A 20699-nucleotide genomic window follows, 5' to 3' on the forward strand; every position below is an offset into this window, starting at 1 on the left:
CGAAATTGACCAGGCATTGAAGCAGGAAGTGGCGCCTGACTACCCGGATATACACATGCCGGCTGTACGAAACTAACAACAAACACTAAAAACGAGTTAAAAAACGTATCATTTATGCGTAGTTTCCCAACGTACAAGGAAGTGGAAAACGCAAGTCCAAGCTTGAGGAAACAACGGTAAGTTTGGTTAAACTAAAGTAGCTTTGTTTCATTGGATGCATGGCGTTTAAAAGAGTTAAATGTAACCCCAAAAGTTACTTTTTAAACTGAATTTTAAGCTTTGGGATGAGTTTGTTTGCTGTGGTGACAGTGTACATGTATGTAGGCCTACTTTCATCATTTATAAATTAATTTTATAACTTACTTAAATTTAGGGTATCTTGCATAATTTTAGTATTTCCTTCCTGCTCCATAGTCTCCAAATAAAATGCAACACTCCAATTGTGTGCATTTGAACCATGCATGAGTCCACATCACAAGCAAGAGTCCAAGACAACAAAAGTTGTCAAACTCTAACAAGTCAACTCAAACCTATTTCTTAAATAGTATTATATTAGTCTTTTAGAACCAATAACTATGGTGCTGTCTTTTATGAAAAAAAAGTAATTATCTCTGATACCTTTTAAGATGATGTGGTTGTTAATTTGCTGTGTTTTTCCGGGACCTAAAATGACAAAAAGTTCAAACAAAATAGCTTGAAAATCACCAGGAAGGATGGAGGGTTTTTTTAAGGATCACTAACTTGTTTTACTTTCAATATACACTGGTAGACCTTACACATTTGCTTTTTTGTAGGCGCGAGACTGTCTGATTCAAATCTTAATTCCGTTTCTATTATCACATTGCAGGATCCAACCCTTTTCTTTAGCTCATTTTGAGCATACAAGCTAAAGTGGTAAAGATGTCAGATCTTTCAACAAGTACGACAGTCAAAAAGAGGAATGTTAAAGCACCAACAGAATCCCAAAGGGTTGAAGATATTGATACCAAAAAGGATAAGGTGCCAACCAGGCGTACGCCTAAACTTAAGCCACCTACATTATGGTAATTATTTTCCAGCTCTGTATCTGTGCCCTCAATCTTTGGCACTGGACACGTTTGGTAATTGTCAAAGACCAGTATTTTTACTTGTTGTGCATGTATCCCAATGGATGCATAAAATAACAAATCTGTGGAAATTTGGACTCAATTTGTCATTGAAGTTGCAAAAGAATAATGAAAGGAAAAACACCCTTGTTGCACAAATGCCTAAAAGAAGTCTTTTAATATTTGCGTGAGCAATTACCTCGTTCCTAAAACTATGTTACTTCAGAGGGAGCCGTGTCTCCAAATGTTTTGTACTATCAACACCTCTCAATTGCTCGCTACCAAAGTAAGTTATTATACTTACATTTATTTTGAGTAATTACCAATAGTGTCGAGTCTGAGTATGAGTCCGAGTCCTTAGTGTTGATTCTAAATCAAATTGCAAGGCAAGACTAAGTCAAAAGTCATACAACTCTGTTCTAGATTGAGTCTTAAATGATAGCCTCTCATAACATAGCATTTAAAAACACTCTTATTTGTTTCTTTCAACAGGCAATGGATAAAATTTGTCATCAAGATACTGATTGTGTTGGGCATAATTACTGGAGTAATTATTTATAACATGGAATCGCCAATAACCCCTCATGTAGTCAGGTAAATATGAGATAATTGCATAATGATTTGTAAGAGTAACTATAAATATAAATATGAATAGTAAACTTGCAGGTACAACCATGAGTAGAATCTCTTTTGAAGGAGTTGTGGCTCTGAAAAGAACGGGTTTGGTCTTGACGTTTCGAACAGTATACTCTGCTCGTCTTCAGGAGAAATGAGTTGTGATAACATGGCTGCTCCTGCTGCCACTCACTGTTTGCTTGATATAAATAAATAAACCAGTCGACTGTCAGGCCTGTATGCTTCATTTTTAAAACGGCATAGGCACCAAGGCATTTTCTCATTGGTAAAGGAAATTGTAAATTTCTACTGGAGCATATGAAGGGCACCAAGGCAATGACCAGGAGTCATGGGGGAAATAGCCTTTGTTGCCTGTGTGGAGTATCAGGCCTGAACTGTAACCAAACCATGGGTTACTCCAATCTTCTAAACCCGAAGTCCAAACTGCAGAAATTTATTTTAATATTAAAATAAATATTACAATTTGTTTTATTGTTGCAGTCTTCCAAGTCCTAGACCACTAGAGGGCGCTCTTGAACCAAACACAAGGCTTCTAGATGGTGTTAAGATTCTGGAAGGAAAGATCCGAGGTCCTGAATGTCTAGCTGAGTATAAAGGTGAGTTTCAACAATACGAGGGTCAATGAAGTCTATCAGACAACAGGTCAAAGGTCAGACATTGCGGATGAAATATCAAATATCAAATGTAATAAGGTTCTTGCTATACTGGAGCAAGACATTTTTGTTGATGTTATTTTTGTAACTTGTGTTTGAGTGTTAACTTTGGTTTGCCTTGCATCATTTGAATTTGAAGCTTGAGACCACAGTTCAAGACTTTGGCAAAATTTCATGGCTCAGTTAATAATGATAATATTTATTTATATTTAATAATATTTATTATAGCTCATTTCAGATTGTAATAACTCTTTGTTTGTTTTTATTACAGGGAAACTTTACACAGGGACATATGATGGTGCAATAGTTAGAATAACAAATGAAACCAAAATGACGAGTGTGGCTAGACTTGGATCCAGACCATGTGGTAAGAATATAAACCCACCCCCCCCCCCCCTTGTAGCTGTTTATTGTCAACTCAAAATAACACTTACTACCAATGTATTGATTTTTGTTTCTTGTGGTAGTTGGTATTTGAAGTCCAGTGCATTTGTACAACTGTTTTGCGGCCCTTAGACACTGAGCAGGCACGATCAGCAAGTGTCCACAGACCATTGTAGGGAGTTGTGGCTGAGCGTTCTAGGGCACCAGACCATGGCGTTCTGGTGTTGTCAGCAGCAGAGTGTGGGTTCGATTCCTGGTCATGACACTTGTGTTCTTGAGCAAGGCACTTAACCATAAATGCTTCATAAAGAGTTGTGAAGGTAGTGCATTCTGCTCTACTACAGTGGACTCACAGACTATGAAGGAGGTAACCCTGTTTCAGCCCCAGGAGTAGGTGGCTCCTAGTGGATGATACCCACACTTACATCCTTACAGACTATGAAGGGGGTAACCCTGTTTCAGTCCCAGGAGTAGGTGGCTCCTAGTGGATGATACCCATGCTTACATCATTACAGACTGTGAAGGGGGTAACCCTGTTTCAGTCCCAGGAGTAGGTGGCTCCTAGTGGATGATACCCATGCTTACATCCTTACAGACTGTGAAGGGGGTAACCCTGTTTCAGCCCTAGGAGTAGGTGGCTCCTAGTGGATGATACCCATGCTTACATCATTACAGACTGTGAAGGGGGTAACCCTGTTTCAGTCCCAGGAGTAGGTGGCTCCTAGTGGATGATACCCATGCTTACATCCTTACAGACTGTGAAGGGGGTAGCCCTGTTTCAGCCCCAGGAGTAGGTGGCAACGTGCCCCTGGTGACAGTTGATTTGGTTGACAGCCAAAATCAGTTAAATGTACCCCTCACTTTGAAGTGAAAATAAAGTATATTTTGTTTCTGTGTTTATTTACAAGGTTCTCCAGTGAATGAGCCAAGCTGTGGGCGCCCTCTAGGGCTCCGTGTTATTGGTAATGAAATCTACGTCATGGATGGGTACAAGGGACTATTCCAGATATCAACTAGAGGTGAGTTCAAGGGTTCGATGACCTCAGGGACAAACATAGATGACAAGATTTAAAAACTAGCATTTTAGGTTTTAGTGAGGTTTGCGGTAACACCATGTGAAAATCTCTTTTGATGGAGAAGTGTTGGTTCTGAAAAGAACCGTTGGTTGATAACTAAATGCTTTGGCCATTATGCTCCAGTTGCTACCACAAACCTCATCTAATTATACTTCCACCATGCAAAGTTTCAAATTCTACATTCAAATTGTGTTACATTGACTTTTTAAATGGAATGTGATGACATTAGTTATGATCTTTTGACTGACTTTGAACTTGACTTTCATCATCAGGAAAAGTTGACAACCTTGTTCCCAGTGATCGTACATATGAACAATTCCCAATCAAGTATGGGAGTGACATGGAGAAATTAAAAAACCCTGGAGGAAGTAAAGATTTATTTTTCATTGATTCCTGTAAGAATCGAGATTATCGTCAGCAAGATTACATCTTATGGGAAGCAGAAGGCTGTGGAAGGTAAGATAGACGTAGTTCTTGCTCTGGGGATATATCTCGTGGCCAAGCGGTATAGTTCACCGGACCCAAGCTCTGATGTGGTCAGCAGCAGAGTGGGTTCTAATCCTGGTCATGATATTTGTGCCCTTTAAAGCAAAGCACTTAACCATATTGCTTCGTTAAAAGTTTGTAAGATAGAGCATTGTGCTCTTCCAGCCAGGCTCCTAGTGGATGACACCTAAGCCTACATCCTTATGGACTGTGAATGGGGTAGCCCTGTTTCAGCCCCAGGAGTAGGTGGCAGCGTGTCCCTGGTGACAGTTGATTTGGGTCAAAAGCCCAAATCAGTTGAAGTGGCTGTCCGGCCTTTGTGAGTCCGCAAATAAAACATTCGAACAATGTGCCACCATTGCTGAGCTTAAATTACCTCAATGAGGGCAGTGTTTGAGTTTGTGAGTTTGTCAGATTGTGTCAATAGATTCTGTTTTATAGATAAGCAAGTATAATCATCTCAAGGTGTTATGTAATCACAATTTTGCTTATCATATTTGTTGAAAATGTGCTTCTTGTTAATTTTATTTTTATATAGGCCTAGTGGTGTATTTATCAAGCACCATGAGTAAAGGAGTTGTGGCTATACAAAAGAAGTTTATTATTTCATTATTATTATTGTTATAATTTTCTAATTTTGGTTCTAATACAGGCCTGTTTGTTTATTTGTAAAGTGTCATGAGCACGGAAGATGTGCGCTAAAGAAACCAAGTTTACTATCTATTATGTATTATTTAATATTTTAACCATAGTACAAAAGAGAAACTTACTATTTTCTCCTTATTTTCTGATTTGTTGCTTTCAGATTAATGTGGTATAACCCAGTTAGTAAGATGAGTAACATTGCTATCAAGATGCTGTTTTATCCAACTGGAATACAATTCTCACCCGATGAAGACTTCTTGCTTATCTCAGAGGCAACTCGCTTCCGTATCCTCAAGTAAGATCGTCTTTAACATCAGTTCATCATGTCATTGTATCTCATTTGAAACTGTGTAGTATCTCCCGTCAGTGCATTTAGAAATATAAACCTTTCATTTCATTTTATTAATAGTATAAACTTTATCTTATTATTGGTCAACTCAGATTTTTGTTGTACTTATTACTCTTTACAGTCACAGTGCACTTTTGTTTATTTAGGGCCCAATTTCATAGAGCTGCTTAAGCAGAAAATATTGCTTACAAATTTACCAAAATGTGGTTACCAGCCAAACTACCGTGTCACATCCACAATCTATAAATGGTATCCTGCTTATATCTGCTTAGTAGAAATTTGTTAAGCAATATTAAGCAATATTATGTGCTTAAGCAGCCCTATGAAATTGATCCCTGAACATACAAAGTGGCCCTAGTGGTATCAGCAATCCTAACCACTCCTTCAACTTCCTTATCAACTCTTATATCTCACCAGGTACTATTTTAAGGGCCCTCTGAGCGGTGATTTTACAATCTTCGCTAAGAACCTACCCGGTGCACCTATGAAGATTCGTCCTAGTGCAAGTGGAGGTTACTGGGTCGGTTTATCTCATGTCGGAGGTCGTATGGGGTCATTGCCAATCATAGATATTCTCTATGCAAGACCATGGCTGAGGAGTCTTATAACTAAGGTGAGATATAGAGACATTCTGGTCTTATAGAGTAGGACTTTACCAGCTAAGTTCGCTAGACTTGGCTCATCTCTTAGTAAAAGAAACGTTCCATTTACACAAGTTGTGTATGGTGGCACTGTGGGTGTAGAACCATACTGTCAATGATGTACTAATATTTCATATGTTTCTCTTGATTTTTGACTACCATTTCCAACCATTCAATTCTGCAGGTGGACTTTACAGAAATAACTGCATCGAACTAACTGTGCACAGACCTAACTGTGCACAGAGCTAACTGTGCACAGACCTAACTGTGCACAGACCTAACTGTGCACAGACCTAACTGTGCACAGACCTAACTGTGCACAGAGCTAACTGTGCACAGAGCTAACTGTGCACAGACCTAACTGTGCACAGAGCTAACTGTGCACAGAGCTAACTGTGCACAGAGCTAACTGTTCGCAGAGCTAACTGTGCACAGAGCTAACTGTGCAGAGCTAAATGTGCGCAGAGCTAACTGTGCACAAAGCTAACTGTGCGCAGAACTAACTGTGCACAGAGCTAACTGCACAGAGCTAACTTAGCAGAGCTAACTGTGCACAAAGCTAACTGTGCGTAGAACTAACTGTGCACAGAGCTAACTGTGCACAGAGCTAACTGTGCACAGAGCTAACTGTGCACAGAGCTAACTGCGCAGAGTTATATGTGCGCAGAGCTAACTGTGCACAAAGCTAACTGTGCGCAGAACTAACTGTGCACAGAGCTAACTGTGCACAGAGCTAACTGTGCACAGAGCTAACTGTGCACAGAGCTAACTGTGCACAGAGCTAACTGCGCAGAGCTAAATGTGCGCAGAGCTAACTGTGCACAGAGCTAACTGTGCACAGAACTAACTGTGCATAAAGCTAACTGTGCACAGAGCTTACTAAATCATTTACTTCTGTTAGGTTGTCATTAGAGTAGGCATAAAAAATGTAACATCAATCTACCATTATAAACAAAAATGTGTGTTTCATTTTGATTTTTTTATAACAGTAAAACAGTTTGGCCAAAGTTAATTTTATTGCAGTTCTATGCATTGACTAATATGATATTTATTGATTGTTTTTCTAGTTTGTTGATCCTGTTACCCTCACCAAATGGATTCCAAATTATGGAATGATCATAGAACTCGACCAGAAGGGTAAAATAGTACAGAGTTTGCACGACCCTACTGGTGAAATGGTTTCTTCCATCAGCAGTGTACTTGATACAGGTGATGCATTGTATCTTGGCTCAGAGGATAAGAACTACATTTTGAAAATAGGGATGAAAGATAGAAAGGAGATGGGCAAGTCTACAAAAGCGTAGTCTTTAATCAAGTCTTCTAAGTTTGTAGTTTCTTTTATATCAATCTGGCCATGTTAGTTTGAGTGTTAAATTATGGGATTTCCCATAGAACACAAACACCGAAAATGCCTACCAAAATCTATATACAGTGTATGAACAATTTTCCTTGTGTGTACAATTTCTTTTTGTTGAAATAATTATTTTGAAATCAGTTTGTCTTTTCGCTTTGATACACAACATTTTATATGGAAGGACTTTTATATGAAAAGACAAAATCTATTTTGGTGAAAAGCTTAATTGAATAAAAGTGAATATTGTGACTTAAATATTATCATATTTTGTACTAATTTTTTTCTACATGAATTATATATTTTTGAAAGCAAGACGTCTTGTTAAACAAGTTTTTCATGAAGATAAAGTGGGTCTTGAATAACCAACTTTTTGTACTAAATATTGCAATAATGGTTAACACTAACAGTGCTTTATATTTTTATTTAACAAGTTTGTTATTTTTGTTTTAGAAAAAGTTCAGAATCATTTTAGTGTAGTACTACTATTAGTATTAAGAATAATGAGTTTAAGCAGGCATGCAACTTCCTGAACTTCTAGCAGATTAGCTGATTTCCTCTCTTTCCTGAATTTGTCGGTGCGGCAGAAAAACACTTGGACAATATTATGTCCAAAGTGTTTTCTTATTGTTTTATAATTAAAAAGTTTCATGTTTAAAGAACGACAATTGTAAAATAATTTTACAAAAAATCGAAGTTTCCCTTGTTGAACAGTGGAATTCGCCCCATTTAGAGTGACTTGATTTCCTTATTTCCCTCAGTACTTTGTGTGTATTTTTTCTCTGAATAAAAATGAATTTAAGTTGAAATAAGTGATTGTTAAGTATTATCCACGATTGATAGGTCATAATTGTTTTCCAATTGTATTCCCCGATCACATCAGAGAAACAAACAATATCTCACTCCTTCAGCGGCAACTTAAAACATTTCTTTTCCAACAGGCTTTTTCATGCACTTGTGTTTTTCTTTTGTTTTTGTATATTTTGTTTCGTTAAGACCATGTGTGTATCTACTTGTTTAGGTAGATCGTAATCTTTTGAGAACGTGTCTTGCTTTATATTCTACTACCATGAAGTAGACTTCTTTAGTTCTGAAAAGAACTGTCCTGGTTTTGCTCAAGCTTTAATTTATGAGATGACTGGAATGTGTTGTCCAGAGAGTACCAGTGAGTTCATGTAGTTCAATCATCAGTTTGGCCGCAGCCATTTCAACATGTTCTTTATAACATCATTACTTGTCAGATGTAAATCATCACTCTATAGCTCTGGGGCATATTAATGCTAGCTTGGATAGATTGTGGACATAGTAACAGATGGAGTTGACATCAAGATGTGATGAACCAGCCATTGAAATTGCCCATAGTCTTGTTAAGGTTGTTAAGGTCATAAGAATTCAGATCTAGGTTCCAACTTGGATGGCAAACCTTTAGTCACTCTCTGTCATAACTCACTTTATTTGCTCAACAAATTGATAGGAAATAGAAGCTTTCAATTAAGACCCGAGGGCCTTTAATTTATGTATCGCTCATCAACTAATGGAATGAATCCTGTGTTATATAACTATCTGTTTGAAGTGTAATGGTCACACATTTGAACAGGGAGTGACTTCTTTCCAATGACGTTTTGTGATTATGACAAATAATATTATAATTTGTTTTTTTTTCTCCTTCCAAAATGCAATTATCCAAGGTTGTAGATCTTGTGTATTTCCAATCCAAGAAAAACCTTATTATACAAACATCCCAAAACATCGTTTTCAGAGTTTACACTCTTGCAGTGTGTATCTTTTGAAATCAGCATCCTTGCTCTGAAACTATAGACTCTTCCATAATCCAACAATGTAAACCACACATTTTAGATGACAAACAAAATGACATGTGACAAAGCTGACTCAATTTACTGATTTTTATTTTTTGTCAAAACAGGCAAAATATAATTTTGCTCTAACTCAAGCATTTCTATGATACAATTTACATTTATAATTCACTAAGGAACCATTACATTCCATGGGAAAATTGAAATAAATAGGTGCAAACATTTTTCCTCCATACGAATGATTCAATCGTGAGCAAGTCATTTCAAAAATGGAATTTCTTCAGACATTAAATAAACTATGCAGTGTATACGAACATGTAGGGGAACATTTCCGTGAGTGACTATGTTTACATATTAAGTGTAAAACAAACAAAAAAACAGAACAATGTTATATGCTTGGCTTATTGAATATAATACTTAATAAAACTATTGAATAATTGATCCAAGTTTAGTTTCATCAACAAGCAAACCCCAGGCAGGAATCAGTTCCTACATGTATTGATTGCAAAAAGCAAAGGAATGAAATAACAGAAATGATTGAAATGAAAACAAACAAACATTAAGCATAAACCCTTCAATAGATGGCCTTGAAATGATACATACAACTGATGACTGCTATACACACAATATCACACTGTAGTAGTTGCACTCCGCACTGAGATATAGCTAAAAATAGAAGAGTTTGTTCCTGGATCTCAGACAAGAGTGTCAAGTTTCACTAACATATGCGCAGATTATGTCCAAATTTGATGTTTATTTCTGTATACTGACTTTACTTCTAGTGCAGTTTGGCGTGTCGTGTCAATGACGCTGGTTTAATATGACAGTCGGGTGTTTTGAGAAAAATCTACGGCCTTTAAGCTGAGGTCTACTGTCTGCACAAGTCCGGTGTGTAGTTAAACACATCCAAAACTTGTACTTTGTATTAGCAAGTGAAGAAATCCAAATCACCAAATATTTGAGTTTATCTGAATCTTAAACAGTCTATTAACATCACTATTCACCATCCAACATGAAAGTAAACACATTTAATGGTTTGAACTTGTAACCATAATGGCAGTAATGTGTACCACTTGAACCACTTCGTATTTTTTATGCATTTGTTTGTCTCATTCTGGTTGATCAAACCCAACAACTTGAATGCCCGTCTGCTGCTACTCCACGCATAAACAGAAATAGGTTTTGACTAAAAAGAATCTAGGTTGTCCAGACGGATTAAAAAATAAATTGCAATTAATTGGAAGAAAATAAGAATGTAATGACTGTAACACATTCACAGTTTATACACTTCATGAATATGAATGTTTTGATGATAACACAACATTTTCTGGTAACAGGGTTTTATACCTTCAGGAAAACAATGTCAGACATTGTTTATTACACAATAATTGCTTACAGACAATACTAGAATATGTTATGATGATCAAAATAAATCATTTATTATTTTATGGGAGTGTTTCCTTTTTGGTTATGAAGCAAACAGTTTCATAGTTTTCAAATTTATTTTAGATTGTTTTAGATTTTAGATTATTTTAGAGGTTAACAAATTAAACAAGAGACCCACAGTCTAAGCTATATAGCTTTTATTATACCTTGAATACATTGCAACATCACATGTTTTTAACACTAATTATTCTCATAATTTCAAGGTTCATTTACAAACAAAGGACATGTGGACATAATTATTTACCACATTTTGAACCGTGCACTTAATTGGTTCCAAACAACATAAAAACCACTGCGGAAGAATTCAACTTCACAGATTCAACGCAAACTTGGAAATGAATTGGCTGTTACATAAATGAGGTTCAAAGGTCATACAACTTGAGTGACATTTCTTCTTGCATAATTAATAAGTAAATATTCATCTTGTAAATGGTAATGTCTGGTGCCCTACCTCCCTCTCTATAACAAGAGAGAAACTGGGACACAGTTCACAGGCCAAATATAAAATGGCAGCATGCTATAAAAGAGTACAGAGTTGTCAACTTTGTACACCATTCAAAACAAAAATGTCCATTCATTCAAATTGTATACATCTGACATTTTCAGTAAAAAAACAAAAACTTGCCAATGCTGGCGTGTTGTAGACCACCGCTGCTTTGTATATAAAGCTTGCAATGAAATTGAAAACAATGTGTGTTGAATAGTGCTATATTCACAAGGATCTGACCCTGTCACTAACCTATATCATAACTATATTGTGAAGAGTTTTTATTTGTAGAAGAGTTGCATAATACCAGGCCGGATACTTCACGGAGGCAACTGCGTCTGTTGCCCTGGTCACTGCCTTGGTGCCCCTGGTCATTGCCATGCATGGTGCCCGCGGTATTGTCAAGCGTGGTGCCCCTGATCATTGCCTCCCTTGCCCTGGTGCCCCTTGATGTCACATCCTTACATTATGCAAATACGCTGTACAAATAATCACAAGCACTCTTGTCACCATGTATGAATAGTGAGCTAGCTGTATACATTTGTACATATCAAGATGGGTAGCACCATGCAGGTTTGATCTGTCAGTTTGTATTGGAATGATGATCATAGCTCACCAGCTCAATGGGACAGAAATAGATTCTTGGTCAACCATTTTGTAAACATTGGCTCAAGCTGTGTGGTGGCTAGATTACTGCATCTATCTCCATTGTAGCAAACGACATCTTATGCAGTACCCGAATTGGCTGCTACGGCTACGACTGTTGTTAAGTGTGTTGCTGAGGACGTCCTGTACCTCAATGCATGGTGATGCGTAAATGTAGCCGTAGCCGTAGCAGTAGCCGCTAATTCGGACACGGCCTAAGGCAATGGTTAGGACTACTGGCTTTACTAGCAATGCAAAAGTACTGAAAGAAGCAGCAGCCTAGCCACAGCCACAACCAAAGCTATCAATAGACTTGCCCAAGTCCTACACTTCTACTCAATACTCGGGAGTATAATTTTGTTTGTGAAACCCATGGTTCCTGGAACTGTTTGAATATGCCAGCACAAGACTAGTGTGATCCATATGTATAGCCTCTTATATAAATTTTGACCTTTGACCTTGCATGTACAACTCTATCTGAATCTAATTTGTATCTTCCCTATGTCAAACTGAACCTGAGATTTTTCTTGGAAATTTCACATATAATTGTAATCAAATTGGATTAGATCAGCCATGAAAGCCCATTCCATATCGTGTGTATCTGAAGAACAACTCTAAGCTGAACTACATGAATGTCACAATTGCAATGTTGGTTGGGACATTGCATGTTTAGGGCCTAATATTAAATTAAAAAATCCTTTTGTTTGGATTCATTGAAAAAAAAAACAGTGCAGTTTTGTGACGACTATATTTTCACTTTAATTACTTTATTTACCAAGAAGAAGTACGCAAATCTTTGATAATGTGCTTCCGTATTCACATTGACAATCTCCTTGTCATTAGTCTTGGTGGGTTTCTGTACAAATATTCACACCCCATGTCAATGTTGTTACCGTCAATGTTCACTCTAGGTGAACATTCCTTCATGTGTGACTGAAACCACGCTGTGGTTTTCAGAAGAAGTATGGGTCATGGCCAGTTCCTCATTATCATAAAGGCCACATTGTTGTTGGTTGCTTGTCGTCAGCCAACCTTGTTTGGCTTTGCAAAACAGCACAGGCTGTGGATACACCCAGTCTGAATCCAAACACAGAAAGCAGAGGTAGCTGCAATCGCCCCAGACATCTCTAAAAATGTCTGAATAGCTTGCACTCCATCATGGTATTCCACACATGTATTTCTCATTTCAATTCAACAGCTATATCCATATTCAACTATATCGTCATAGCTCTTGTTGAGAAGTTTCTGTCACTGCTGAGTGAGTTGATTGCAGAACACTGAAGCAACAATATTCCAACATGGAGACCGAACACTTTCCTTTACATGCATTGATCCAGTAGGAGATTTGAGGTTGTAGACTCCAGTTTTGCATTTACAAGAGATGCATGCAGTATGAGAAAGATTGAACTGCCTTTCACATGAGCTTTGGATGGTCCAGAAAGAATACATCCCATAATCCGTCTCATTGAATGAGTCTATCTCGTTAGCATCACTTAACACATAGAGATGGTTACATTGATGCCAAGGTTGCCATTTTCAGCAAAGAGTTGGGCAATGCTTGAGTCAAAGACTAGACAGTCACTGTTCATAATTGCTGCTGCCACGCCTTCATGGATGGAGCGGGGTGTGGCCTCCCAAGACAGTCTTCTTCTGTGGCCATTCAGTTCAAGTCTAAATATAAAACAGAACATCATTTAGTTTAGCAGGATTTGAAACTTTGCATGGTGGAAGTATAATTAGGTGAAGATGATCAGAGCATACTATCGAAGCGTTGAGTTGTCAACCACTGGTTCTTTTCAGAACCAACATTACTTAAAAGAGATTTTCACATGGCTTTATTGCAAACTTCACCTAATCATTCAGATTAGCATCAAAAAGTGGCCAATGAAATCGGTTCATTTATTTGAATTGCATAAAGAGCTTTTTTTTTACAGTTTGCATTCTAAAGTGAACTTTATGGCAACCTCTTATCAGAGCTTGATGTACAATGTAGATTTGAGTTACCAACTGTTGGAATGGTGCCACATTACTTTTACAACTTATCAATTGACTGGAAATGATTTTCTTTGGAAGATGTTCTGCTGACGATTCAAATTACATGTTTTCACACTCAATAAATTCTTGCTGAGTTGCAAGCAACCTATAAACTACTGTTTAATTCAATAAACCGAGTAAGTTATATCCGACATACCTGTATGCAAAGCTTTCAGCCTGTTTACGAGTTCCAATGAGTTGAACGATAGCAAAGAATTGTTGAAGGCCGTCAAACTTCTCTTGCTTCTCTAAGACCAACATGAAGTGGTTTCCGAAGCAGCTTTGCATCATCACCCAGTCGACAGCGCCTGGAAGGTTTATATCAGTTGCTAGGAATACTATATCTTCACCTGTTGGCAAAGATGTAGGACAGAAATGCAAGAAGTTAGATTTTTGAAACAATGGAAAAAGGATTGATAACTCTGCAGAGGATGTTCCATGATTTGACGCTATCTTTCTCATTTTGCCTGTTGGTAAATCACATGTCTGACCATTTGATAACATCTACTGTGGTTTTGAATGATACACTATGCCAGCCTGCAATATTACATCGTGTGGTGAATGCGTCTACAGTACACAGTCAACCCTTCTACTGTTTGACCATTCAATATCATCCATTATGGTTTTGAATGATAAACTTTGCCAGCCTGCAATATAACCTGTGGTGAATGCATGCACACAATACACAGTCAACCCTCCTACTGTCTGACCATTTGATTTCATCCACTGTGGTTTTGAAAGATAGCTATCATGTGAAGTGAAGGTTGTCATAGCTAACCACTATTCAAACAAAATTAGTTTTATATAAAAAAAATTTATTTCTGATCACATTTTGAAAATATTGAAACACTTGAGGATAAATGGTGAATGTGACTCACCCTGTAGTGTAGTGATACTCTTGTGGGCGTGGTTAAGGTGCGGCATGACACGCTCCAGCGCTCCTTGCCACTTACAAGATGCACCAGGACATGGACAGGAGTAAGGTCGGAACTCACAGGTCTCTTCATGTTCAGGTTTATCTGTGTAGGACATGGTGGCCATGCATCCTGAGGAGGAATACTTACACGGGAACATCACTGTCTGAGCTACTTTCTCCATTGCTAGGTTTCGTATACTACCTGTAATGGTCAATGGAAGGATCGCTTGGTTCACTTCAAGTTAGACAGATTTTTTTATTAAATTCTTTTGAGTTTTAAAATGATGTACATGTTTAAAATATTACAACACTTTAAAGGTATTATACTAAGATCAACTACAGTGGGAAAATATCTGAACAGATGAAATGTTTGTTTTAAACTGATTTGTACAGCAATTTGTGAAGAAGTTCATTTCGAAACAAATACAACATGTTGAATCTAAAGGTATTTTCTACACAAAACAACCAATACAAGCCATAAATGTTTTCAATTTGATGAGAGTCTGGTGTGAGAGAAACTGTACACTTTAGGCTACTTAATCAAAAAATCAAAAGAGAAAATACTGTAGTCTTTAGCCCAAGTATTACCTAAAGAATCAAGCCTATAGAAAGATAATCCCAATAGTTCAAAAGAAAATCAGTCAGATTTTACTTACCAAGAGGCCCTCTACAAGTCGGGCAGCCGTTAAGCTTTGGTCTACAAGTTGAGCAGACAAGATGGCCGCTCTGACACTGAAGTATTGGTGGTAACACATAGTCAAAACACACGGGGCACTCAAATAGCCCCGCTAGGTCCTGGTTGGTGGTGGGTGTGTGGCTACGGGCTTTACTGGTCGTCGTTGGACCACTCATGGTTGTCAATTCAGCCTGGGTCTACGAAGGAGAACACAGTAGGAAATATTTAATCAGAGAGTAATTGTGGAGATCCTGTTGACAAAATCGGATCAAGACTGCAAAATGTTCATGGCATACTGTCTTATTGCTACTCTACAGGCCTGATACTTCACAGAGGCAACAAAGGCGATTGCCTCCATGCCCTCTGGTTGTTGCCTTGATGCCCTTGAAATGCGTCAAATTAACAACTTCCTCATAGGGTGCCCTTTACCAAGGAGAAAAGCATTGCTGCCCATTATGCTTTCAAAAATGAAGTGACAGGCCTGACCCTGTCTATATGCTTAATAATCACACAGCAAGGCTCAAGAGACAATGACCTCCATTGCCCTGGTCTTGAACTTGGTGCTTTTTCAATAGTTTTTATAGACTTAAAATTTTCCAATGGAACAAAACAAAATTCCAGACCGGTAAAATTATACTCAGTGAAAAGCATACATAGTCATGACCTGTGATTCTAAGAACTTTGCCACATGAATCAAAGTTACTGCATGTACGATATAAATAACCATTAGACAGGGAGTGACAATGACAAATGACAGCAGGTAACCACAACATTGACCACCCAAGCTGAGAGTAAAACATTAAATGTAATTGGTACATGTGGAGCATGGCCGATGACACATATAATCCATACAATACTAGACACGGCTACACACTGAGTACAATTCCCGGTACATGTACATGTGACATCATCCCTGCCTAACACTTTATTTTTCCGTCTTACTTGAATCTTACTATACAAGTGCATTCTGATGACATTACTGTCCACTCAAATGGTTTTGGTTGTTTTAAACGATAGTATCTTTTAAAACACTTTCCGGTTTTATAATTAGGACATCAACTTCTTGCCTTCAGATCCGTTTCAATCTTGCCATAAAGTGTGGTAATACGGTCACATTTCAACACAAATGAAAAACCTGGCATTGAAATATGAAACCTAAACTGATTGAAAACAAGAACCTTGAAACCTGAACAAATATTGCAATTGTGTGAAGTGAAGTCAGAATTTCAGACAGTTGTGAGTAACGACACTGAGTCAGCATCCTTGACCATAATAAGTAACCTTTTAAGGAGTGCACCCGTTAAGGGTCACTGGGTCAGAAGACAAATCATTTGCATATCATATTCAGGTACAAACATGCAGCTTCTGACTGCAGGAGTCACACTGTATGTTAACTAGCTACTAAATATTCAATCCAATATGTTTGATTCATAAGATGGTGCCACTTGATCTTAGATCTTGTCTTTGTACCCAAAAAATTCAAATCTCTTCTCAAAACGTGTCTTACATCACAGGTTTTCAAGGACTTATTTTGTTGTGGTCTTTTTTAATTTACTCCGCTACACCCAGCATGCAGGGTGGATATGTGCGCATTACAAGTATTTATTTATTTATTTTATTTATTTAACCCAACCTGTTAAATGCAGTACATACACATGTGCAACAGGACATTAATTCTCAAGAAAATGTAAGCTATAAACAATGACATTATGCGCTGTGTAAGTTGGGTAACATGGCTTTGACTGATTGTGGTTTTTATGACTCAGACTGTCACACTCTGAAATCATAAACAGATTATGTTCAGCAGTCAAGCAGCCAGTCTCAAAAGCCATTATCTTTTACAAATAACTTTGATGACTACCACACAAAGTGTCCAGGATTATGGTTAAGAATTAGCCTAAAGACCCCAATTATTTCATGAAGCTGCTTTAAAGCAGAAAACTTAACTTCAACATTTTCTGCTTCGGATACTAACTTTGGCATGAAAAAGATGGTATTATTATTACGATGGTGTTGTGGCTGAGTGATCTTATTTTGGTAAGCAAAATTACTTTGTGCTTAGTAGCTACTTTGTGTGCTTAGCTATGTACTTTTAAAATCAGCTTTATAAAATAGAACCCAGTTGACAGAGAAACAAATAAACTAATATAGTTCCTAAAGTTAAGCCAATAAAATATGTTTTAATTGTGTCAGGTTTGCAGATTCAGTGGCAGTAAAGGCAATTGCCCGCACCTCCAGTACCCCATGTTATTGCCTTTGTGCCCTTAAAAAATTTCCTGTTTAAATTCAAATGTAGCTTCTTTACAAAGGAAACACTACTTTGCCTTTAACAAGAATGAAATATGATGCCTTGTTTGGTTTCAAATAAACCTAGTTACAACCAAAACAAAAAACGGACAAGGCCATTTAGTTTAAATACTATTGTGTTAAGGAAAAGGAAGTAAGAAGCTCAGCTAAAAATAAACTGTGTTAAATTACACAAACAGGAAAAATCTAAGCTCATAATATTTATTTCCCTGAGATGTTAATGAAACAAACTGAAATTATGTTAAAGTTTTACCCCTATAGAGTGCTAGTGATGTATTTACTTAAATGTTTAAGCATACTTTTAAAAATACATCACTTTCTCAATTTTTAAATTTTGAAAGCTATGCAAAGAACACTTGAAAGTAAGTTGGTTATTTGAAACACAAAATTTTGAGACACATTTGAATCAGGGATTTAATTGTTTGAGCCATTTTCTTATTTTCAGGGAGAATTTTTAAGTATTGAATCAATATTTTACAGCAAACTTATTTGTTATCTTTTGTTCGAGTACCCATCTACCACAGAGCAGTTGTGTATTTAAGACATCATTTACATACCATTTATTTGATCAATGAAGAACAAATAAATCTGTTGAAATGCCAAGCTTTCTTCGTTATAAAAAACCTTGGAATACTACATATGTTTGCATTCACTACCTCTGCAATTGTACGTAATACTTTGTATTGATTGATTGATTAATTGATTTTTTTTCCCAGTGTACATGTGTACACTGCCTTAGTAAACAAATGAAATGAATTTAAAGAATGTATTTACTGTTACCTCTGAAATGTAGGTTACTAACCCCGACATAGAACTGAATCAAAACATTGTGCAAGTGCAAGATGTAGAAAAGTTGCGATAATCGTAACCCTCCATCCTCCCGATGGTCGCAGAACTCAGTCTGCGACCATTGGGAGGATGGACTTGGAGGGTTATGATTATCGCAAAAGGATTGTACCTCTATGCTTTAGAGTTAAGAGCATTGTCAGCCATTGTGTGAAAGAAAACTAAAAAGATGCCACCATGCTAAGTTTCACTTGTAAACAACAAGATTGTAACTAACATGAAACAGAGGCTGCTGTAGACAGCTGTCTTTCTACTGCTTCTACTAGTTTTCTCTTGTCACCGTTTGTTTCTGCTTACCAAAAAACCATCAGTTAAAGTTCTGAACTACACTACACTGTCAATGAGCAACATACAAGTAATATTCAATGATAATCAGAATCCCTGATCATATAAACCTCTCAAAAATGCATACTGATAAATAAATAGTCTACCAACAACAATGAGGTCTACACCTTAAACGCTAAATAGCAGAAACCTCTTGCCTAATTTTACCAGTGTTTGAAAGGCGCCGTGGGAACAAAAGGAAACACAGTCTACACATTTTCCCTTCCCAACTTCGACCATGCAAAATCAACAAGGTTGCGATAGACCTTTAAAATATGTTTGAGGCATTATATGCAAATGAATAAACATGGTAATATTTAAAGATAAGTAATTACATTTTTTAGTTATACTTAGACTTAGAGTAATTAATTTGGTTTCTTTACCATACTTTACTTAGTAAACAAAATATTTAAAAGCGCAGCTATAACATGATGAATATTGGAATGATTACTAAAATATTACATCACAGTCGGCAGTCTGTCGGCATGGGGTATGGGCAACCCAAGCACACCCAGTACCCAAGGAGCAAAGCTCATGACCCTCATAAACATTGAATGGGTTTTTCAGACTACACAAATCGCAATGCCATAGTCATTGCACGTTAAATAAGGACAATTCCCATAGTGTTACAAGCGACATTACCACTAATCCATACATTATTATGACGATCGAGTGAACTAACATAAGCTACTTACAAAACTGAAGCGGTTTTAAAAAGCGGAGAAACACAACAGCTTCATGTAGGCCAAATAAAGTGGAAAAACAAAGTTGGAACAAGAGCCAGAGGAGAGATCTCGGAGACAGACACACCACCAGCCTCTGTGTGTGTGTAATAATAATACAACGCACTGGGTACCAATGAGTGTGTGCAATACAGCACTGTTTCCGCGAACCAGCTAAGTAAGGAAGTTCATCACACTGTTGCTATTATACAGTGTCGAATGTAATGTACATGTACATACCAGGTATGTGTGCGTGTACATTGTTGGTTCATACATAAACATACACAAGTATACGCAAATGTACTGTACATGTATTGTACATAAACATAGTACATGTACATGTACATGTAAATGTACATGTACATGTACGATGAATGCGTTTTGTCTGGGCCGCCTGCTGCATCTTAATTTTGTCAGGCGCCGTCTTAGAGAGACATGCCAAGAAGGGCCCGGGTGCGGCCCGGGGCATACAGCTTCCGAATTGATATAAGGAAAACTGAACAGAAAAAAACAAAAGAAATACAACAGATAGACAAAATTAAAAGTTGAATATGCAGCTTTTTTTCTTTTAAACTAAACTTGTTTCCTTTCAGGGCCCATTTTCAAAACTGTTAAGCAGAAAATACTGCTAAGCATATTTCTTTGCTAAGCGAATAAAATAGTGGCCACTATTAGTCGCAACAATGAAAACTTCATGGAATTGTTGCCAGCATGTTGCCAGTAACCTATTTCTGTTTAGCAAGATTTGTCTGTGCTTAGCAGGTTTTTGTACTACTTGGCTCTATGAAGAAAATAGAGCTCAACCATTTTCTGCCTAAAGAAAATACCACATTCACCAAAGCTTTCATCTGACACGTTTTTTTTTTAATGGTATTAGTCAACTTTAGAGCTGCTAAGCAGAACAAATTGCCAGCTTAGCAGAACTTGCCAATCCGCACAAAGTGACGTGTGACATGGTATTTTTATTCTGATAACGGAATTATTAACTATAATGAAATTATTGTGCTCAGCTACTTTTTTTTGTACTTGAAAAGCTGCTAAGCAGGGTAAAAAATCTGCTGCTGCCAGCTTTTCTTTGTTGGAGTGGGAAGGGTTGAAAAGTAGATTATTCTGGAGACAAGTGTAGACAACCTGGGCCTCATTTACATTTTGTTTGACAAAATTCTTTGCTAAGTA

The 20699-nt window shown here is 37.3% G+C and overlaps 2 protein-coding genes across 2 annotated transcripts; one reads left to right on the forward strand and one right to left on the reverse strand.

The window, feature by feature from the left end:
* The first annotated feature begins 46 nt into the window (after nt 1-46).
* Nucleotides 47-8130, forward strand: LOC139941478 (adipocyte plasma membrane-associated protein-like). The gene is made up of 10 exons (XM_071938003.1): nt 47-176; nt 848-1043; nt 1578-1679; nt 2202-2317; nt 2646-2741; nt 3667-3777; nt 4107-4290; nt 5126-5260; nt 5732-5927; nt 7023-8130. Exons 2-10 carry the CDS (start codon nt 901-903, stop codon nt 7257-7259), a joined length of 1320 nt encoding a protein of 439 aa, XP_071794104.1. The 5' UTR covers nt 47-176; nt 848-900; the 3' UTR covers nt 7260-8130.
* LOC139941484 (E3 ubiquitin-protein ligase Siah1-like) lies at nt 7786-19635 on the reverse strand. Its single transcript, XM_071938016.1, has 5 exons — nt 19497-19635; nt 15305-15521; nt 14611-14850; nt 13890-14082; nt 7786-13369 (listed from the first exon to the last, which is right to left on the reverse strand). The coding sequence occupies exons 2-5, from the start codon at nt 15498-15500 to the stop codon at nt 13192-13194; spliced, it is 807 nt and encodes a 268-aa protein (XP_071794117.1). The 5' UTR covers nt 15501-15521; nt 19497-19635; the 3' UTR covers nt 7786-13191.
* Nucleotides 19636-20699: the final 1064 nt, after the last annotated feature.

This window comes from Asterias amurensis, chromosome 1 (genome assembly GCF_032118995.1).
Source record: "Asterias amurensis chromosome 1, ASM3211899v1".
In the NCBI taxonomy this organism is placed as follows: domain Eukaryota; kingdom Metazoa; phylum Echinodermata; class Asteroidea; order Forcipulatida; family Asteriidae; genus Asterias; species Asterias amurensis.